General features: G+C 36.1%; 2 protein-coding genes and 1 long non-coding RNA gene across 4 annotated transcripts; 1 reads left to right on the top strand and 2 right to left on the bottom strand.

Moving 5' to 3' along the window:
- Positions 1–334: 334 nt before the first annotated feature.
- On the bottom strand, positions 335–2,003 carry LOC105227758 (probable citrate synthase, mitochondrial). Its single transcript, XM_011207265.4, has one exon. It carries the CDS (start codon positions 1,872–1,874, stop codon positions 405–407), a length of 1,470 nt encoding a protein of 489 aa, XP_011205567.2. The 5' UTR covers positions 1,875–2,003; the 3' UTR covers positions 335–404.
- Positions 2,004–3,926: 1,923 nt separating this feature from the next.
- On the top strand, positions 3,927–6,593 carry LOC125777681 (uncharacterized). Its single transcript, XR_007422350.1, has 2 exons — positions 3,927–4,528; positions 6,317–6,593. It is a non-coding gene; the product is annotated as an uncharacterized LOC125777681 (long non-coding RNA).
- A 1,975-nt stretch (positions 6,594–8,568) lies between these two features.
- On the bottom strand, positions 8,569–22,386 carry LOC105227760 (protein transport protein Sec24A). 2 transcript variants are annotated; one of them, XM_011207266.4, is made up of 15 exons: positions 22,105–22,386; positions 18,015–18,788; positions 17,068–17,948; positions 16,901–17,003; positions 15,772–15,898; positions 15,594–15,703; positions 15,293–15,524; positions 15,054–15,211; positions 14,415–14,640; positions 13,995–14,248; positions 13,558–13,926; positions 13,245–13,456; positions 13,069–13,166; positions 12,833–12,971; positions 8,569–11,216 (listed from the first exon to the last, which is right to left on the bottom strand). In XM_011207266.4, the coding sequence occupies exons 2-15, from the start codon at positions 18,753–18,755 to the stop codon at positions 11,105–11,107; spliced, it is 3,762 nt and encodes a 1,253-aa protein (XP_011205568.2). In that variant the 5' UTR covers positions 18,756–18,788; positions 22,105–22,386; the 3' UTR covers positions 8,569–11,104. The 2 variants fall into 2 exon arrangements, with proteins under 2 accessions (XP_011205568.2, XP_011205569.2); XM_011207267.4 differs by lacking the exon at positions 22,105–22,386 and adding an exon at positions 21,247–22,049.
- Positions 22,387–23,888: the final 1,502 nt, after the last annotated feature.

The raw sequence follows: 23,888 nt of genomic DNA, 5'->3' as shown, positions 1-23,888 counted from the left end.
GCGCAACCTGTGATTAAACCAGGTTTGATGGGCAGGAGTAGTTTACAGCGTGTTTGGAGCGATTGGTAGGGAATCGTCTACTGTAAACTGCTCCCCTACCCCAATTTCTCTCAATTTGAACTTGACTGCCAACAATTGAACCATCTGTTGGAAGCAATAGCCTAGAAGCAGTTAGCCATGTCCAACAGAAGCCAAATTGTGTTTAATGATGACAACGCCAGGCCATACACGTTGATAGTGTCTTGTAGAAGCTCGCGAAGCTTGGTTGAGCTGTTCTTATGCATCTACCTTTGGACCTAGCGACAAGTGATTACTACCGTAATTCAACTAAAAATTCAAGTTCAATAATTAACGGATTTTATTTGTTATTGTGTACAGTTAATAAAGGTCATTTAATAAATTTTCTATTTTTTATCACCTTTGTCATCGCATTTGCTTTTACTACCTGATTTTCCTTTCACAAACTTCATTAGTGCATCGCTAGTGAAGCTCTTCGGTCGTTCAATGGGTATTTGTAAGGCCCGATGCCAGGTTATGGATGATAACACACCAATTGCGCGTGAAATCCCAAACAGCACCGTATAGTATTCCATTTCCTTCAAGCCATAGTAGCGCAACAAGACACCGGAATGGGCATCCACATTTGCCCAGGGATTTTTTATTTTCTGCATTGATTTGAGAATGGGTGGGACCACTTTGTAAATTGTTTTCACCAACAGATAGGTTTCGTATTTTGGCAAATACCTTTCGCCGAATGCTTGCAGCGCCATATAGCGTGGATCAGTCTTACGCAAAACCGCATGTCCGTAACCGGGTATCACATGGCCTGATTTCAACGTTTTCTGCACATATTCTTTGACTTTGTCCTCTGGTGGATTTTTACTACCCAATTCTTTTTGCATTTTTCCTATCCAATCTAATACTTCTTGATTGGCCAAACCATGTAGAGGCCCAGCTAAACCGCTTAGACCGGCTCCATATGCAAGGAACGGATCACTTAATGCCGACGCCACTAAGTGAGTGGTATGTGATGAAACATTGCCCGAATCGTGATCGCTGTGTAAGAACAGATACAGGCGTAAAAGTTCGAAAAAGAATGGATCGTCGAAGCCTAACATGCGGCCGTAGTTGGCCGACCAATCCAGTTTCTTATCGATCTCATCGCAGCCCTTGCCGTCACGATAGATGTTTCGATAAATTCGCGCCGCTATATTTGGCAATTTGGCAAGTAGGGTTATGCCATCCTCCAGCGAATACTTCCAGAACTCGGCTCGCTTTACGCCGGAATGGTAGGCTTTTAAGAATTTACTGTCTTTGTTGAGCGATGTTACAGCCATTGAAAATTGTGACATTGGATGCAGATCTTTTGGTAAATTATCTAACATTTTTTTAACATAATCCGGCAGCGCGGCCTTTGCATTCCATTCGTCGGTCACCATTTTTGTCTGCTCTGCAGTGGGTATGTTACCCGTCAGTAATAACCAAAAGATGCCCTCTGGCAAAGGTTCGTCGCCACACTCAGCCTTCGGCATTTGTTTTTGACATTCTGGTATGCTGAAACCTCGGAAACGTATACCTTCATTGGGATCCAGTAACGAAGTTTCGCAAAGTAATGCTGGTATACCACGCATACCACCGTAAATTTGTGATATCTTCACTTCGCCTAATTTGGTGTTACCATGCTCTTTGACAAACTTCTTGAGTCGTTCTTGTTCGGATTTGATTTTCTCGGCGAGGACTGAACGAAGATCTGCTTTACCGCCTTTACCACCCTTCGTATCGCATTTACTGCTGTTCCAACGTCTACATATTTTACTCATATTTGGTGCCAAGGACCTAACGCACTGATGCGACGAACGTCGAAAGAAATTCATTGCCTTTAAATGTTTGTATTTTTAATTTTTTCCAAAAGTTGTAAATTTTTGTTTATTTTAAGAAATAAAAACAAATAAATAAATTTATAATTTTTAATTTTTTTGAAAGAATGTATAACATAAAATACAAAGAAGATTTTAATTTTCCTTTAAAGTACATATATGATATTATATGTGGTATTAAACAAAGGCAAGTTTTAGATTCTTTATTGGCATGGACACCGCTTATGCGCTTACAGCCGAGTTAATAACAGCGCGCCAATCGTTTCTTCTTTTAGCAATTCGGCGCCAATTCAAGACAATATGTAGGTGCTTCTCCACCTCTCTCCAGCATAGTGGACGTCTTCCACTTCTGCTGCTTCCTCCGGCGGGTACTGCGTCGAATATGTACTTTTAGAGCTGGAGAGTTTTCATCCATACGGATGACATGACCTAGCCATCGCTGCCGCTGTCTCTTGATTCGTTGAACTATGTCAATGTCGTCGTATAACTCCTACAGCTCATCGTTTCATCGAATGCAATATTCGCCGCGCAAAGGAACATAAATCTCCGGCAGAAGCTTTCTCTCGAAAACTCGTAGCGTCGACTCATCGGTTGTCATCGTCCATGCCTCTGCAACATATAGCAGGACAGGAATAATGAGTGATTTTTAGAGTTTGGTCGTTGTTCGTCGAGAGAGGACATTACAGCTCAATCGCTTACTCAGTTATAAGTAGCACTTAATGGCAAGAGTTATCCTGCGTTGGATTTCGAGGCTGACATTGTTCTTGCTGTTAATACTGGTTCCAAAATAGACGAAATTATCTACAACATTGAAGTTATGACTATCAATAGTGACGCGGGTGCCCAGTCGCGAGTGCGACGACTGTTCGTTTGATGATAGGAGATATTTTGTCTTGCCGTCGTTCACTACCAGACCCAATTGCCTCGCTTCTTTATCCATTCTAGAGAAAGTAGACTAACGACGCGGTTATTGAGACCAATGATATCAATATCATCAACGGACGCCAGCAGCTGTACACTTTTATTGAAGCTGGTACCTTCTTTATTTTGCAACTCGAATTATTTTCTCCATGAGTGGATTGAAGAAGTCGCAAGAGAGGGAGTCGACTTGTCTGAAACCTCGTTTGGTATCGAACGGCTCGGAGAGGTCCTTCCCGATCCTGATGGAGCTTTAGGTATTGCTCAACGTCAGTCAAATTCAGACATAGCGGCATAAAGGCAGCTCCTTTTCATTCTGTCGAAGCAGCTATAAAATCGATGAAGAGGTGGTGTGTCTCGATCCTTTATTAGTTGGCTTTGGAAAATTATTGGTCATAAGGTGGCATACTTTTAAGGAATTATTTGTGCAAAATGTTACCCCATTATATTAATTTGAGTAAACTGAGTGGGAAGTAGGGCCATGCCATTTTCGCATTGTCACATAGGAATATGATAAGAGATATGTAATTTCCCCCAAAAGTGGTCGGTGCCACCCCCACAGTCCACATTCAGCGCCGGCTTCTTTAAGTCCCTGATTATTGACTTATCTTGTTTTTAGCAGTTTTTAACAGAGCCGTTATATGGGTAGTATAAGGGCTTATCTTCCGATTTCTCCATTTTTACAGTGTCGATAGGGTATCAAAGGCATTTGTGCTGACCGAATTTAGTTATTATAGCTTGAGTGGTTTCGGAGATATGTACATTAAACCAATTAGACCAATTTTAGTGCTTAGTTATGGTACTCTATAAGTTTTTAGATAATGGCATTTTGTGGGCGTGGCAGTGGACCGATTATTTTTTGCTCCGTGGGAACACGTTGACCAAGTTTCATAAAGATATCTTAATTTTTACTGTTACAGCCTGCACAAACGGAAACAAGGACGGACGGACAGACAGACAGCCACCCGGATTTTAACTCGCCTCGCCTCCTGATCATTTATGCATATATGTATATTAAAACAAAATTTTACTTCCTAACACACAAGGCACGAAAATATCATTTTAAATTGTTGCTTACAGATCTTTCACCAAAAACGCCGGTTTGGGTACAGCGAATCAAACAAGAACTAATTTTCTTGTGACTTTTTGTTCAGTTCGCAATCGTATCGGTATTCCAAAATTTTCCAAAATGATAAACAAAACGCAAAGGTCGGTGCTACTTATAATAAATAGATCACACGTGACAGATTTAAAATTCAAATTCGAACACATCATGCGATGCCACCACCCCCTTGCTGTTGACTTCATCTCTGTCAATCGTTATCACCGTTTGCGATGGTGTAAGAAATAGCATCGCTTTGAGCCCCTCAAAACAGTTTCTTTTGAAATTTCAACGCGATCGGTACTGTCTAAAGACCATCGGACTATCAATTCTCGCTTGTTAATTGTTGTTTGCTCCCGAGCGTTCGAATCTTGCAGTTACATTTGTGAATATTTGCTTGCGCTTGCCTTTTATTATTAGACGATTGAGCAATTCTCATAATCGCTGAATCGACAATAACAAGCAATTACACAACAAGACAGCAAATTTGCATAAATAAATATTGTACACACAAAGTCTCGTTTGCGGAAGCTACTTTTCGGCCGGAAAATGTTGTCACAAGTTATCGTTACAATCATCGCTATAACAGTTATATTGATGTCGACGCTCAGTCACGCTGCGCCGGTGCTTGGTAATTGAGAATATTTATGAAAATATAGATATTTATTTACATACGAGTATACTTTTAAATGCAAATACCACACTTACAAGTCAATTACGCAATCCCGGAAATATGGGTTTCTACCATATAAGTAGACTGGTACCAAAAGATTTTTCAATAAGAGTGCAAAAGTTTTTTTTCAATAAAAAAAAACGGTTAGGGATATCAATTAACATGGGTTCCACGGGTAAGCTTGCAGAAGTACAGACGCTGAATCAATTTTCGTTTTCAAGCATAGATCGGCCGATACTGCTGCAACTTCACCTTCGATATTCGCACGAAGTTCGTCGGTTGTCGCTGCCTTGTTAGCGTAGACCATAAACTTGACGTAGCCCCACAGAAAATAGTCTAACGGCGTCAATAGCACGACCGAGGTGGCCAATTGACTGGGCCATTTCGTGAGATAACTTGGATGAACTTGGTATTCAATAAATCGATTGTGACATTCGCTGTGCGGTAGTGATTCCCATTCACAGCAATGTGCCGGTCTTGATCATCGCGAAAAAAGTACGACCCAATGACGCCACCAGCTCATAAACCGCACCAAACCGTACGTTTTTCGGGATGCAATGGTGGCTCATGGAGTACGTGTGGATTGCTTCCTGAACAATAACGCATAGTTTGTTTATTGATGAAGCCATTCAGCAGAAATGAGCTATATCGTTGAAGATGATTTTTCGATGAAAATCCGGGGTTGTCAAACGACTTCAGTTCTTGCGTCAATTTGATCTTGTAAGAATGTAGGTCAAGATCTTTTCGAAAAAATCGCCACAGCGACGTTATTGATTTGGGCCTTCTTCAATCGATGCGCTAGCGGCAACAAAATTCTCGACACTACCGGCACTTCTTTATATCACTAGCACAGGAACATTTTATACTAGAATTTTTCCACTAGACGCTCAATGATTGATCTGACAGGATGGTTATGACGACCATATCGGTGTATTTTTGTAGTGTCCCTATTGAAAAACTCGTTACTTTCGTGAGTCATTCTTTGAAACTTCGCATGGAATTTACAAATAATGTAAAATATTCTGATAGGAGAGCCCAAATCGTCAATAGTGTCTCTGATATAAGAGATTTTTTTTTCAAGATTCCAACAGACGTTCGTTATATATTTTCGGATGTGGCGGATACATATTGGAGTATTTATGAATGAGATTACTCCGAAATTTTCTAGAGTCGACACTCCTGGTCTTTCGATCCGGCAAATAGCTACAGAATTATGAGCATATTTATAAGAATTTTTTAATTTAGTGCCGTCGGCTCCCAAAATAGTATCGTTGTTTTCAGAGCATTTCTCCGAAACTGGATATACTCGTATTTGTTAGGTAATGATCGAAGGAATACGATTTTGGATAATAATGTAAGTATTTTCTCAGAAAACGTATTTTTGGAAAGCCACTATTCTGTTGAAAATCAAAACTAGTCCTTGGATCATTACCTGTTTCCATAGCAATATTAAATATGTTTGGTTTTTGGGTTTATATAAGTTTAAATCTTTCCGACCGCCAGACACATATTTTCGGTAATCCTTCAGGAGATTGGATACGCGATCAACAAAATCCAAGATTTTTCGCAAGATTTTGTTTCGGCAACTTTTGAAACCACAACCCACATTTACTTTGCTATGGGTTGTGGGTTCAAAAGTTTCCGAAACAAAACCTCACACATGATTTCTGGGCTGCGAACTTAATTTCTGCGTCCATTTTTTCCTTTTATTACTTATTTATTTAATTATCTTTTGTTATTTTTTAGGGTATCAAACCATTTTCGAAGACGATACCCGTACTCATGGCCGCCCCAAGCCGATTTTCGTGCATTGTGACGAAATAGGAAATCACTTGAATTGTATGCTCTATTGTAAGAGCAGGGGTTACAATACCGGAAATTGTGGCGATTTTACGTGTAACTGTTTTTAGCTTTAATCATTCGAGCTTATTTATTTTTGTGTAGTTAATTAATATTATGCTAAGGAGCTTTGTAAATTTGTTCTAAATATATTTGTAATAACAAAAAATATGATTCAACTTTATTTGAATAATTTTTTTAAGAAAATAGTGTGCTTTGAGTTAAACGGAATATTTCGCCTAATGGTTATTTACTTCATAGCAATATTAACAATGAACGTTAACATTTCACAAAAGTAAGTATTATGTAAAGAGAGAGGCCGAAAAGCGTGAATACGAAGAGCTTGACAAAAGTAATGCTCGAAAATTCTACGAAAAGATGCGGCCGGTGACTAACAGAAGGTTTCAAGACCGGAGCATACCCCAGAGGTGATCTAGTGACTGATGCTTAAAGCATAATAAAACTACACTTCTCCAGTCTGCTGAGTGACAGTGAAAGCATAATACTAGGAGACGGTGAACTTGATTCCCCATTCGATGACGAAAGAGTGGACGTTCCATTGCCTGACCATGAAGAAGCTCGATTAGCAATTACCCGTCTAAAGAACAAGTCGATGGATTGCCGGCCGAGCTATTCAAACACGGTGCGAAGAACTGATATAGAGCATGCATCAGCTTCTTTGTAAAATATTGTAAAATTTAAATGTGCTTTACGAAATCCACAAAAAGAGAGATCCTACAATCAGCGCCAACTACCGTGGGATAAGCCTCCTCAACATCACATATAAAGATCTCACGGGCATATTGTGTGAAAAATTAAAGCCTACCTTCGACAAACTGATTAGACCACTGTGTATCAGTGTGGCTTTAGGTTTCAGACAAGACGACTACTCACTGTGCGACTTTTTCAATCTATTCCTGGAGAAAATAATTCGAGATGCAGATTTGAAAAGAGAAAATATTTGTGTAAAGCTACTGGCGTACGTCGAAGATATTTATCATTGGCCTAAATAACAGCGCTGTTAGTTCTGTATAAGGAAGCGAAGCAAATGGGTCTGGTAGTGAACGAAGACGACTATGCTCCCGCCTCACAGTTGACAGTCAAAACTTTGAAGTCGTAGATAATTTCGTCTATCTTGGAACCAGCATTAACAATAACAACCACGTCAGCCTTGAAATCCATCGCAGAATAACTCTTGCCAACAGGTGCTACTTTGAACTGCGTAGCCAATTGAGAAGTAAAGCCCACTAAGTAAAATTGACCACCACTTCGCTTGAAAATATAATTTCTATATGCGAACGAAATCATAATACACGGCCTTAGCCGTTCAGGCAGCATGGATCTAAAAGTAATTTGTTTACAAATTTAAATTCAGTGCGAAAATGGTTCTCAAAGCTCTTTTCCAAATGCAGTTAAGAAAGAACAAACACAAACCACAAACTTCTGCAGTTTTCTTATTTAATTTAAATTAGCTTACTGCATTAAATTTATTAAAAATTATGCTTTTATCCACAATAGTTACAGTTACATTATTGTATAGCATATTTCTTTATACATATACAAATCTGCTTGTATGTATATATATAATGTATGTAAATATAGGTATTTATTTATAATTGCATAGAACCGCTAAAACCGAAAAAACTTAGTCCTAATACGTATTTATAATAATAATTCAGAAAATTACTAACATAAGTATGTTTATCTTTGCTTAATTCATAAAAAATTAAAATAATAAAAATATTTAACTAACCAAACAAATTATGTGGAAAGACTTTTAAATGTAAAATCTTTTAGACACATTGGTTCAAAGCATAAAATAGGCGACTGGAAAAGCACTCAACAATATTTAAAAAAACATATACACGCATATATTTTTATATTTAACGGCTTTTTGTTAAGATTACAAATTAGAGGAATCACTTTCCATTTTAGAATAACATTTTAGAAATAAATTTAATTATGTTTACTTCGCAACGTTTACAAACAATATAAATATTTTGGCTGCTACAACTAAAAAAAAAAATATTTTAAGAAAATTAAAAAAAAGGATGTTGAAGTAAAATTATAGTTAGTACATACTACATACATATACTTAGTATGTACTTACATATGTATTAGTTGTTTTTGTTATTACCAAAGTTCATTATTTTTGTAAACTCCTTAAGTTTCAGTTTTTGTCTTAAAAAATTAACCATTGCTAACAGTTATTTATTTTCAATTTAAAACGTGCCTAAATAACTTTACTTTTTCCATACATTTTACATGGAATTTTTTGTTTTTCAATATATTTTCAACTAATAAATATAAAAGAATTATACTCAATATTTCCACTGCATAAAAAGGGTCTTAATAATTTTTTACCTAAAAATATGTCTTTAAAAGCTATACACAGTTAAAGTTATGTATCAAATATTATCAATTCATATAGTACACCATGTCGTATGAGCAACACAAAATGTGCAAATCACTTGTATGAATTCTCAAAACACTTCATATACAATTTTAACTGTACGACTTTTAAGAGTGTTATATGAAAAAAAAATGATAACTTTTTTATAGAACGAATTTTTTAATGGAATATCATATCACTTGTTTAATGCAAAACGTAAAAAAATCCTTTTTTTTATATATGCGAAAAGAAATATGAATTAAGTATTGTTTACATTTTAAAATAATAGCTTGCTTACATTGGAACAATTCTTTAGGGCACAAACAGAAACTGCAGTGGCCGTTTGTAAAAAAAAATCAACTTTGTAAATAACCCTAATGTACATATCATCACCTAAATTACTAATATTGAAACAAAATTTGAGTTTTGGTTATAAAATGGTTATATCTGACAACCGAAGCTGAAAATTTAATGTTACACATACATATGTAATATGATGTAATAAATAGTAAGCAATAAAAAACTGAATTTCGATTTTTTTGAAGATACATTGTTTTGCATTTTAGGTGACGATATGTATGTATATACATTGTATATATGCTAACCAATTTCAATAAGCAACTAAGCAAACATACTAAATAATAACTATTAATTTATAATTTTCATGCTTAAACAAATTTTTTATATCAGCTACCACATTTCCATGCCACATGACGTATATTTCATTATTTAACGCAATTTTCGTAAATTGCTCGCTTTTTACAATTCTTAGTAAACAAAAAAATTTGATATAAAGAAAAAATAAGTATGCGCTCTAAATAAATTTCAAATCGAACCACAAACGTAATATATACTCTTCATATTATAATTTATTTTTTCGATTATTAAACACATTTAATATTTATTTCAAATAATTTTTTTTTAATAAATTAAAACATTGAAGCTTTCGTTGTAGTCACCACACCTTTCATAAAACCAAAGCATTTACTTAAATTATTAAAAAAAAGTGACAACAAAGAAAATAAAAATTAAAACACACGCTTTCATATCAAATACGAAGCATGAAAGTTTTAAAATTTTAAATTACAAAAAAAAAAAAAATTAAATTAAATAAAAGAAGTATGCATGTGGAATTGGAAACTTACTTAGGTATTAAAATGTTTTTAATTTGTTATTATTTATTATTTATTAATTCCCTATGTACAGACAATAACACAATTGCATTGCTATTATAAATACGCGTACTGCAGCTAGCTAGAATGCAGCCGGCTAGAATGTTTCACACTTTTTACTTTTTACTCAATATTTTAACATCGTTATCTCGTCTACTTAATTATGCATTCGTTTGTTTCTATAATATTGCCATCATCAGTCAAATGCGCCCCACATGCTGCGTTACTGCTCATCAATATGAATGAGACTTATGCCACCTGCCGCTCGCTCTCGCACTACACAACTTCGTCAGAAAGATTATCTAGATTTAACTTTGAACAATACAACGGGAAATAAGGTGTTACAAATATGTATGTATTCGCATAGTACCACAGCTGTTTATTATTAATCTCTTCGCTACTTAGGCACGCAGCAAACAAAGTTTAATATCGCTCACGTTTTCAGCTAATTTGCTCTGACGATAAGCCGGTGTTTTGAACACGCTTTTTGAAATCGCATTTCTGTATATTTGTATGTATGTATGTATATTAAAAACCCCGTTGTAGTCACGAGGCGTTCTACTCCGCTGCGTTGTTTTGAGTTTGTAACTAATATATTTATTATTTCAATTGTTGTTGTTTGCTGTTTACGCTATGCAAAGGCGTCGTTTACTCTTCGCTTCTCCGTGCTTATAGACTACACATTTTTAGTACGATTTCTTGCTTTCTAAGTTGTTAAAGACGTATTATATATATATATATATATATATAGGTATATTGTTAGTTTACTCTTTTTTCGTTTATAATCTAAAGTTAATTTTAATTATTCATTTTCGTATTTGCTTGTGGATTATATGCGTACTTATAACTGTAAATTCCTTATTCGTATATCAATCAACCACATAATAGGTAGTAAGTAGTTAATTGTTTAGCGAATTTATTGTTTGTTTATATGTATAATATATTTATATTTATAAGTAATTGATTACATTCATACGCTTTTACGCTTTTACATGTAAGATAAGAAATCGCTTTTTGTATTTGTTATCTTCTTTTCATCATTTGTGGCTAATTTCTTTAAATTATTGTATCTATGTATGCATGTATGTATATGGTAATCAATTAATCCGTTTAATTTCCACTTATAATATACTATTTAACCTGAGTCCGTATATGTTGCAAAAATTCATAATACGATAAACTAGATTCACTACGATCATCGACTAATTTCTCAATAAACTGTGGCTTGGCCGTACTTGTATCCCTGGAATGATAAGAAAAAAAGCAAATTAAGTTTTGATGATATGATAGAAAATGTGATAGGAAAATGTGTTTGATTAAAAAATAAGAAAAAATGTTAATTTCGGCTGTGCCGAAGCTATTATACCCTTCACAGTTGCACTTATTATAGCATATAAGGGTACAAACAGATCTTTATCTTGATTTCGATGGGTTAGTTTAAATGTCAGCTAATCTGAACAATTTGTTTAAAGATTGTGTCGTTGCCTAGCACAATAGTATGTACCAAATTTTGAGATAATGAGTCCTGCAAACAGGCGATAAATCGGTCGAATATCGTGGCAAAGGTGAGCCGAAGCCGAAAACCACGTCAAAGCAGATGAAATATCAAGGTTTTGTTGACAGTTTTCTTCAATTATCGCAAGGCAAAATTCCTGCCGAACGGCCAAACTCAACAAGGAATAATATTTGAAAAATAATGCCGGAATATGGGCCGACAATTCTTGGTTTTTGCACCACGATAATGCACCGCATTGATTGTTCGTGAGTTTATCGCCAAATTTTCAACCAAGATAGTGCCACAACCACATCATTCGTCCGATTTAGTTTCTTGTGTCTTCTGGCTATTCGGCAAACTCAAACGACCGCGGGGAAACCGTTTCGAGTCACTTGAAAGCATTGAATCGATACACGCATTGAAGGCCAAATATTCTTGAAGCCAATTCGACAGTCTTTGGTCGAATAAATATACGAGTTCGGAGAACTTGACTATACTTCTCATATGTAAGAGTGACTTTTAATGGCTTCAATGGGCTCATGGCGTGTTTCTCGAAATGAATTATTCAGTTTCATAAACAAAAAAATGTCGCAGGGAGCGAAATCTGGCGAATACAGTGGCTAAGCAATAACTCTATTTTCGTGTCTAGCCAAAAGAAAAGTCAGTAACAATCATGTTAAAATGAGACGGCGCATTATCGTGGTAAAAAAAATTCATGAATTTTCTGCTCCTTTCGCTCACGATGCATAGCCTAGGATAGATATGAGTTTAACCTGTTACAGTATCCATAACGAAGCAGAGCAAGGGTCACTCTCCATGTTGACCGTCTGATTCTGTGGAACGAAGCGAAATAAAAGAAAACGATGAGAATCACCTTAATTTTTGACCGAATTTGACATGGTTTTTTCGATTTCGCCCTTCGCTAAATTGTTCGACAGTTTTAACGATTAATAAACCAACGTCTCGTCAACAGTATTGATGATTTGGATAAATATAAATTCTCTTTTGCGACCTCTACTCTACGTTGTTTTTGCAAACGTTCCAAGTGCTTTGCTACGAGTCTACAATTGACATGCTCCAAAATATGTTGAGTCGATATAAGGCAAATTTTCAATAACTTTATTACATTCACTGCAGGCTTTGTGCACTCAATTACATGTGTTTGCAATAAAATAAAATTATCAAAACAGTTCTGCAAAATTTTCGACAATTCAACATACAAAAAACATGAAAAAAGATGTACCGAGTTAAATTTGATCAGATAAAGGTAAAGTTGCACTTATTTAGTCATTCGTAACCTTCTTAAGCAAAAACAAATTTTGCATAGACTTGAATTTAATCACGCAAAGTAGCAAGAAGCTTACCTTATAACCTGTACCATTGGCGGATACGGTTTGTCATCATTCAGACGCAATATAAATCGCTTTAATATGTCGTTGGCCGGACTAGTCACATTCGGCAAGCCATACAAATAGTCGGGCAATTCTGCGGTAGCTTTAACACCTATTAAATATAATTAAGAATCAAAGTTAATCATACAAATAAACAGAATGAAAGGAGAATTGATAAGAAATCGAATATAAATACACGCAAAACATACCAAATACACCTTCCAGCACATTGACGGGCACGTTAAGGCCAACATAGATGATAATTAGATTACCGCAATCCAACAAAAATATTGAACGCGAATCCAAGCTGTGAAAATGTAAACACAAATATGTATGTATATATGGTAATGCGTGTTATAAGAGATTTGTATTTGTGTGCACTTACAATTCAGCCGATAGCTGCAAACGCGGCAAGTCTGGTAAATCTTCCTCCTCCTCATCTTCTAAAGCATTTGCATTCGGATAGAACAATGCGTCGATTAAATAAAATTCTGGATAAATGAATTTCATCAACTGATCCAATGGCAAAGTCTTCATGCAATCCATCGCATATACGCGATCATCTAGACGGGTGCTGGTGCCGACGCGGAAAGCCGGCTGTGCAAATATAAAAATAAGGAAGCAAAAAACAAAAGCAATTTGTATAAACAAACTTTCTTTACATTTCAGACTTGTGCTTCAATCAACGTGTCACTTACGTGCTTGAGTAACGCCGATATATATAATGGCATCAGTGCCAAACTGCGCGGCGCAATCAATTGACCACTCTGGCCAGAGGGTAGATTTTGTGCAATTTTAAATGCATTAAATATATCTACAGTTGCGTTGATGAATGCCTCGCGCGCATCGGCAACATTCGACGTCAGCGACCGATCAACTGCCATTTTCGAAAGCAAACCAATTATGGCTTCCGTATCGGCGGCATGCATAACTTCGGGCAGTGAGCCGGTTACGGGTAGGCACATTGTATGGACACGTATGCGACGTTCACCCTCACTGTTCGTGTACAGCAGCGCTGCTTGGAAGCAGACCGTTTTCGCTTCACTCAACGACTCCTCGTACGAAATCTGAACGTGTGACATACAAATGAACTCAAAAATATGTAAAGTGTGTAGGCATGTTGTTGGTAACTAACCTGCATGCCATAGCCGGCATCTGGATTGACGTTCGGCAATGAAAGTAAGTCGGTTGAACGTACGAAGAAATTGCCATGGAATGTGTGCACCTGTAGGCCGCGCGTACAGCGTATGCGCATCACAGCCTCAAAGCCGATCTTACGCACCAAATAGCGTTTGAAGCATTGCCTCACTGAGTCCACAATTTGCGGCTTCGTTTTCTGATAGAGCGGGAAGTGATGCACGCAGCCGCCACTATATTTGCTGATGCCCGCTGCAAAGATGGATGAAAGTATTGTTTGTTTCACAAGCGATTTTTATATTTTGATAGCAATAATTGTTTAATTACAAACTCTTTTTTAGGTTATCACAAAAAAGATATTAAATTTGTAAAATGCAAGACAATAGAAAACAACTACATAAACGAAATCATTACTTACATATCGTTGCCATATCACTATACTGTTGATTCAGTAAAAACAAATCCACTGCAATTTGGTAGCCCGAACATTCCAAGGCAAAGCGCTTATAGAAATCTGTTGCTGGATTTAGATGAGCCACATCCTTGGCGGATCGATTATTGGGATCTTCACGCGGTTCCAGCGAACCGGGTCCTTTATTAGGAAGGCACGTTTGGAAAACAGTTACGCGACCGCCCGATGCTTGCTATTGGAGGTAAGAAAATACAAATTTTAACATGATGAATAATGAATACAATGTTAAGCGGGATAGCCCTAGGAGTATACCAAACAAATTTAATATGCAAAAGACTGAATACCGTTTTCAGCAAATATTTTTTTAGCGGCCCAAAAATTGTTTATAGTCGTTCAAGGTTTTTGTTAATAAATTGATTGAAACGAAAATCATGTTACAAATGGAGTCAGGTTTGAGGGTTTCATAATCGTATTAAAAACTTCCGAAATATATATTTCTGTAAAATTTTAAAACTCTGAAGCACAAACACTCAACTTTTTAAAAAACTTTGGTGAAATAAATCAATAAAGTTTCTCAATATCCCATTTGTTTAGTTAACTCTTAAAAACAGTTGCCACACTATATTATCAACCTAAACTACTCACCATCAGCTTATAAGCAACCTGCAAAGCAGAGCCGAGTGCTGAACCCGGATCGTGTGTGTCGGCAAAACGCTTAGGCAGTTGTGTTAGTAAATCTTTTACTAATTCCTTGCACTCCTTCAAATTGACCAATAGATTGTCAGGTCGCGGCAGAAACGGATCTTTAATTATAAATATTTATTTAAGAATTAAAATTTTTGCATTAAAATAAAATAAAATAAACCAAAAAAAAAACAACTAACCATCTATATCGAGCAACGTGAGTTCGTGTGGCTGATTATAGCCCTCAGCCATGCTGTAGAAATGCACGTGACTGTTGTATGCAATAAAGCCGATTTGTGTGCGTGCATCACCCGGCATATCGTCTAAGTGTTTACTCAGTGTGGCGCAAATATTCTCCAGATAACCGCTTTGTTGGGCAATAATGGAAACATCGAACAGGAACAAATAGATGGCGGGTTGCGGTGGGCGTAACTAAAAATTATGTTTAAGTTTAATAATAAGTTTGAAGTAGGTATATAATATGTAGCGATTATTACTCACCATATACTCAGAAGGCGCAATAAATTCAATAGTGCTTGAACGCACTTCCGGACGACGCATTACATCACCATATGTTTTCGTTGCTGGATCATATTGAAAATCTTCGGGCACTAAAATGATGTGAAATATTGCAATAATTAACTTTGAATAATAGCATTCGTGAATAATAAGCACTTACATTCATTGACCCGATAGCAAAGATTGCACTTCCACATTTTACTGTCGACGAAATATACAAAGGGATTGATGTACGTGCGACACAAACGACAGCGCACAATGTTGGGACACTGAATTACTGGTAAACTCTGCAAATGGAAATACATGTTGTGTATATAGAGCTAAGTAGCGAATTTGAATTTTATAACTAGAGGGAAACAATTAAAAAATATGCTATTTTGAAGGGAAAAGTAGAGTCCTAAATAAACTATAATTATTTGTATACCCTGAAAAGGGTATATTAAATTTGTAACACCCAGAAAGAAACCTTATAAAATATTTACGTACTATATAAATAATCACCGTAATGACCAGAGCCGATTTAGTCATTTTCGTTTGTGTATGTGTATACAATACTGAACAATGAAAATGAAGTTATTGTATGGAGAACTTTTTCTTAGATATGATATCTTTACGAGATTTGGCATGGAACATTGCCCAAGACAATACCATAATCTCCGAAGATATGGTTCGGATCGGACTGTTATAGCTCATAGTTTCCATACAAACTGATAGATCGAAATCTACTTTTTGTATGGAAAACTTTTTTATTTGACATGAAATCTTCACAAAATTTGGCATATATTATTGTCCAAGGCAAGACTGCAATCAAAACAGATATTGTTAAAATCGGGCCACTATAGCTCATAGTTCCCATACAAACTGATCGATCAAAATCTAGTCCTTGTATGGAAAACTTTTTTATTTGACAAGATATCTTTACGAAATTTAGCTTAGATTATAGTGCAAGTTAACCCTACAATCTCCAAACATATTGTTTTGAACAGACCATTATTGCACAAAGCTGACAAACAAACTGATCGATCAAAATTAAGATAAAAATATTATATATATTATTATATATTAATATATTCAAGAAATCTACTTGTACATTTTTACTTGTAATTTCATAACATTAGCGCTAGCTCTATTCAAAGTAGATTGGTATCAATTCAGCTAAGACAATTTTACTGATTTAGGTTATTTTTAGTGATCGGTAATTCTATTTTAAAGCAATTCTAGTAGTTTCACAAAATACCGTTACATAAACTCTTATAAAGCAATCATCAAAATATTTTCAATTTACTTACATTAATATCACGGAATGGATGTATCAAAATGCCCAATGGCAAACGAGACTTTTGTAGCAAGGCATTGCTTTCTGGTATTTTGGCAATAGTACTACGCATTATGCTGTGTGAAAAAGTAATAAATTATTAATTTTCTTGATTTCCAGTTTACCATCGAACAAACTTACTTTGGATTGCAATTAATCGATTCGTGGAATTGATTGTTGAGTACAATGCGGGGAGGTGTTACAGTGGCAGGCGACAAAATGTGGCGATTTTGCATTAAATCAATTGTATCTTGACCCCATAGCCGACTGAAACCCGCCTGTGTGACACTCATTTGCTGATTATATGCGCCACCGCTTGGTATAGGAAAGTTTTGTTGTTGTTGTTGCTGCTGATGGTGCTGTTGTTGGGGCTGAGGGAATTGCTGCTGCTGCACTGGCGGCGGTTGCTGCATGTAAGGCTGTGATTGATATTGTAATGGTGCGGTGTTAGGCTGTCCATTGAATAGACCCGGCTGTGGCTGATATACTGGCGCATAGGGCTGTTGTGGCTGCTGTTGCGGTGTAGTCGCTAGCGTTGGTGGCGGTCCAGAAGGATACATCGGTTTTCGTAAAGTCGACGTTTGTTGTTGGGTATTATTATTCAACTGATTTTGTTGCAGCGCTGTTGCGGCAGCACTTGTGGGCGGTAGTGGTGACTGCATGGCACCAACTGCTGTGCTTGGTGCGTAATTGGCATTCGCAAGAGTCGCTGCTTGTGGCGGCTGTGGATGCGCACTTGGTGGCGCATTTGCCAAAATAGGTTGCGAACGCGATGTTCCGAACATAGCCGCACTGCTGGCTGGTGGTTGCGACGTTGGTGGCTGTGCACCCGCTGTAGCGTTCAAAGTTTGCGTTGGTGCTGTTTGGCTGAACGATGTATTCGTGTATGGTGTTGGCGGCTGCAAGGGTTTGCCGCCGGCATAAGCGGCAGTCGAGTGCGGTGGCGGAACGTTAGCTTGCGAAACTGGCGGCTGCGTTGACAAAGGTGTGGGTGCATTCATGGCATTCGTACGGAAATTGGCCTATATGAAAGTTTAGAAAAATCTTTAAAAAAATATGAATTAAGTAAGTAAATTATTTCTGCGCACCTGGTAATTGCTTGGGAACGGCGTTTGCTGCTGCTGCGTCTGGTTTGGCGTTATCGACGGTTGCCGCTGTTGCTGCATATTCGTTGGAGGTGGCATGTTCGCCGGCGCTGCGCCATTGGTGCGATTAATACTTAAGTTTTGCATGCTGCCCGACAAAGCTGCAGCGCTTGCTGACGAGTATTGCGGATTACTTGCAGTCACATTACCACTAGGCGCATGACTGAGTGGCGGTTTCGTGTTATAGCCGCCAAACTGTGCTTGCTGCGCCAATGAAGGTGATGCTGTGCGCGAAGAGTTCGTGCTCAAATCACCGCTACCACCTCCACCATTGGTCAAGGGCATAGCTCCGGGTGGGCCGTTCATGCCAGGCGGTCGCATATGTGGCGGCAAATTACTAGCTGGTGCTTGCGCTGTTGTTGATGGTGGTCTCGTTGGTCCATTAAGTGCTGCTGACGACGCAGAATTTGACGTTGGTGGCAAAAATTTACTCATATTACTTTGCAATGTTGGTACCGGCTGCGACAATATTTGTTGTTGTTGTGGTTGTTTCTGTTGTAGTATTTGTTGTTGCTGCTGCTGAATTTGTTGTTGAGGATTTGCGGAGAATGGCGGTGGTGGTGCGCCGGCAACTCCTTGGGCTGTTTGCTGTTGCTGTTGTGTGGCTGGTAAGCCATTCACCAAATTTGTTTGCCCCATGGGCGGAGGACCGTAATTAGTATTCGCATAGCCAGACATTTTCATGTAGCTTTGCTTAATTCATAGAAATGAAAACACCTGTTGATGAGAGACGAAAAATTGTAATTACGAATTGTAATATAAAAATTTTTAATATAACCCTGAGCCCGACAGTCAAGCGGCATCAACCATTAGCACGCGTCAATTTTCACGCCCTATTTCTTAGATATCACAACTCAGCGTTTGTCAGCACAAATTCTCAAGGCATTTTCAAACACTTAAAAGTGTTATCAAAGATAATTGAATACAATATATACGAACGCAACTCTTATCTCAGTGTACGAATAACAACAAGGAACAACGTAAAGGTTATCTAAGTATGTTTTAATTGGCCTTGCGGATGTTTAAGTAAAAGGTCCAGTAAAGTGATATATACATTATATCTAATAAAAAAACTGATAAAGATTTATTTTTATGTTATAATATTTTACAAAATAGTTAAAAAAAAAAGATTTTTTGATTTAAAAATATTTTAATTTAACAAAAAAAGGCAATAAAGGCTTTGAATGCAAGTAGTAAGTATCGGAATAATTTCCCATTCATATGAAAGTGGGATCTACGTTACCAGAATGAAACCAAATTTTTATGCGACAAGTTCTGAAAACTCAGCAGCATTCCCAAAAATCCTTTATTATATTTAATAAAAGTTCTGAAAATAATTCAGATGGGCCAACTATAGCACATAACTGCCATAAAAGTTGACCAAACAAAATAAGATAAACATTAATAGCCAAAAAATTGATAATACGACTATAACTACTGCCTTCAGAGTATCCGAATTGACCAGCACAATTCCATATTTTTATCATATACATACTTTAAATGAATAGAATGAAAGTATAATTGTGTATTTTAAGATAAGGTGTATGTTATTTATTATTATATTATTTTTCCACTTTTTATTTTATGATATTTATTATAAAAGATACAAAGTGTACTTACTTTTAATTGCAATTTGCTTCCAACTTTTTAATATTTTAAGTCTATTACATAAAATGTAATTCAAAGATAACATATCATATTTTAATTTCCCATTATCTTATACAAATTATTATAAATTGTAATTCATATTTTAGTCACGAAGAATCAGTGGACATGAAATATTAAAAATATAAAAACTAACAGATAGGTAGAAAAACAATAATTAAATAAGTTATAAAAAGCATGTCGTCAAAAACGATTACGTATTAAAAAGTGAGCCTTAACCTTGACCTTAACCCAGCAATAGCTGGTACAAAAATATACTTTTCGCAACGCTTATATGTTATGCATACATAATTTTCGAATCATCATTGTTTCCATTATCTAAGCCAAAAATTTTACTATGAAATTTGTTGTTTTCGCCGTAAATACAAATCGACAAATTTGTCTGTATATGTTGGTGGATGTACATACATATGTATGTTTTGGTTTTAATATATCAACGTACATGAATATGAAGGAATTAAATATTAAGAAAATCGTTGAAAAGAAAATAGCCACACACATAAACGTACATTCATAAATATTCATATTGCATGAATTAGTAAGCAAAATTCAACAAAAGCGTTTAATTATTGCTTTATACAAAATATTGCATTCCGATGCACAAAACATCCCTTCCTGCATTTTTAATTACACGCAATATGAATCAAATAAACGAATGAGAAGTTGTTAGAAACTTAATGGGGAAATTATTCCTAAAATTAATGAATTTCTCAGTGAAAATATTCTTTATTTTAGGAACGCTGCTGATTTCGAAAAATTATGGATTTACTTTGAATCAATAACTTGAAACCTTTTTCGAAAGGCATTACAATGAAAACATTTTAGTCATTAAAAAATCGTCCGGACATGTAAATATGTTACAGATGGTTCTATGTAAACTTTAACTCTATAATTTGTCTTATCAGTAGGGTCTGCGGCCCTAAATTAATGTTGACATGTCACGCACAAATGCCTTCAGTATTGCGACCACCGATGTAAATGTTTACTTTTATGCAGTTGTATGAATATATACGTCTGCCAATACATAGTATTACACATAGTAGTTACATATAATTGAATATGCCCGTAAATCTGAAAATAAAAGCTTCTACTTCGCATGGCAACTGGTAATACACATATTCACAAGTTTAACAGAGTTTTGAACGTTGGACCTTCAATTAGAATTGTGCCAGACGAATTCTCTTTGTTGTTGTTGTTTTTGTTACGATACCTTCAATTTTATTTAATGTAGACAAGTTAAACTTTACTTCCGGCATCCAAAACGGTTAAATTGCAAAACACATATTTCGTCACGTAAAGTTAAGTATTTTTCTCGAAAGATAATATCCGTTAAGTTGTATGTGTAAGGAACAAATTCGAATTTCTTATGTTTATTTTGGACTGAGAAACATTTATGATGTATATACATATGTATGTACATACAATAAACATTTCACTAAAAAATGTTGATCGAGATAAACCAAAATGATATTGAATTTGATAAGAACTACCTATACCTATCTATACCTACGCAATCAGTTAAGACATTATGAGAAGCAGAAACATTGCGTGTGCCAATTTGTCGTAAAGGTATGTGTACACAACCGGTTGAGAGTAGTTTACTGAAGTGACGACAGCATAGTTGTGACGTATTTCGGAAAATCTCTTATCTATATTTCCAGAGAAGCTGTTGCAACGATTGGTCAAATGACGTATTGCACGTTTTGACAGCTGCTTTCCGCGTGTACTTTACTATCCTATCTAGCGCACGTTTGCTGTTAACTTGCACATCTCCATTGTTGATTTACTAACCCCACTGTGGCGACGAATGGCGAATATGCAGAAGCAAAAATGCAAAATCACTAACGCGAAAAGCAGGAAGCCTAGTCAAAAGAAAGCTATGAATTTAGACAAGTTTTCGCCTTTCTTTGCGTGTACGTATTAAATGGCCCACTACTGACGACGACAGCAACCAGCTGAGTAGATGAGACGTTCACACCAAATCGAAGGGACGAGAGCAACGACAATGTGTTAGATTTTCATTCCAATAAGAAACATTTTTTCTATGTGAAAGCGCTTATATACCGAAATTTTTATATGATTTTTAATAAGGACGATGTGATATGTCAATTTAAACTTTGTTACTTGGGTCAATGTTCGCTATGTCCAATCATCATGAGTACATTTGGGCGTTGTATTAAATTGCGATATGTAATTATTGACTACATCTGTATTATTACGTGCACTCTTCAATTGAATTTTCACAGCACATCTGAAATTATCTCCGGAACTAAGAAAACGTGCACTTTTCACTAATGTTAATAGTATATCTAATTATTGACCATATAATAACTCGATGATACTTTTGCAAATTTTTCGAGGCACTTACACTTTTCTTTGCTGCTTTTGTTCAGCGAAATTTTTATCAGCAACTTTGGAGGCAACAGCAAACTGAAAATTTCAGCAAACACGCACACACGTTGATTAAAACTATTTCAGAGAAATTGTTAACGCAAATCTTGCTTTTAATCACACGGTTTAAAAGATTTACCTAGTTTTATAGATTTAATTAAACCCCAATTTAATTTATTGGCACCACAAAATTGGCCCGACAAATTTTCATTGAACTGCAAAGACGAGCAAAAGCGAAAAATAATGCAATACGAACAGCAGAAACAATTGGGCTACACATTTTTTAGCAAAACTTGACGTGGCCTTTGGCGATGCCACATTGCTTTATATTATTATATTAATTACATTTGCATTATGGACAAATTATTTGTACAACGGTTATATAAAATATGAATTTTTATTTATTAGTTATTAAATATTTACATTATTTATGATATATGTTAGTATTTAAGTTAAAATGACAAAAAATACCAATCAGCATAAACTGATTTTGAGGGACATCTATTAGTCGGTAGCAGTTATAACGGGTTTTTCAATAGGGTCGTTACAAAAGTAAACCGATAAGAACAACAAACGACGTCCGCTACAAAATTTTTTTTAAATAAAACTAAAACAGTTTGGGATATAAATAAAATTCTTTATTCCTGTGAAAGTGCATTAGTGCGCACTCCATGAGTCACCATTGCATCTCGAAAAAATTACGGCTTGGTACGGTTTATGGGTCGCATGCCTCATTGGGCCGTACTTCTTCCGTGGTGTTGAAGACCGGCACTTGACTGTGAACGGGAATCACAACCGCTCATTGATAATCGAATATTTTTGGCCCGAACTGAATGAAATGGACTTGGACAATATGTGGTTCCAACTGAACGGCGTCAGAAGCCCGCGATTTGACGCCGTGACTATTTCCTGCGGGGCTACGTCAAGTCTATCGTCTATGTCAAAAAGCCAGCGACGATTGATGAACTTCGTACGAACATCGAACGTAAAATTGCAGCAGTATCGGCAGATTTATGCTTGAAAACCGTCGAAAATTGGGTTCAGCGTCTGGATTACTGCAAACGTCCCGTTGTGGCCATGCAAAAGAAATCGAATTCCATAAATAATGCCACTGAATGTGCTTTCACAGGAATAAAGAATTTGTTTTTATAGCGCTCTTATTGACCGCCATTAGGCACGGTTTCGATTCCCCAGGAGTTACACATTGCACAAAGACCGTGTGGAACCATCAAGGACTGAATTTTCACCTGCGAATTTTCATCTTGAACTTTTACATAGAAGCGGTCAACTTTAGCCAATAGGGTAGAATTTGTCTGACATTTATATGCCAGCAAATTATCTCCAATCGCGTGGTGTTGCGCAAAGGCAAGATTATTTCTTAACTCACCGTACAAGTGTACGAATTTCAAAATATAATAATATTGAAAAAAGTCACCATTTATATTTTCATCAAAGCCATAAATAAAATACACATATTCTACTATCATCGATTTATTGATTTCGAATTTCTTGGTGATTTATTTTGTGGTGTTAGAGCAGTTTTAACAAGGTTTCATTGCTTAGACTATGTTTATTTTCGAAAGAATGTATGATGTATAATTTCTTCACTTAAATTATTATTATTTTCAAATTTTATTTGAATCTCATATTTTTCTTTTATGTTCAAATGTAATTATCAATATATTAAATAATGACATTGTATAAATGCCGCTAACCGATTTTATTACAATACTTTGTGTGGCTGATTTGACTCAATTCATA

Source organism: Bactrocera dorsalis, chromosome 3 (genome assembly GCF_023373825.1).
Source record: "Bactrocera dorsalis isolate Fly_Bdor chromosome 3, ASM2337382v1, whole genome shotgun sequence".
In the NCBI taxonomy this organism is placed as follows: Eukaryota; Metazoa; Arthropoda; class Insecta; order Diptera; family Tephritidae; genus Bactrocera; species Bactrocera dorsalis.
This window is presented reverse-complemented; position numbering and strand designations above follow the sequence as displayed.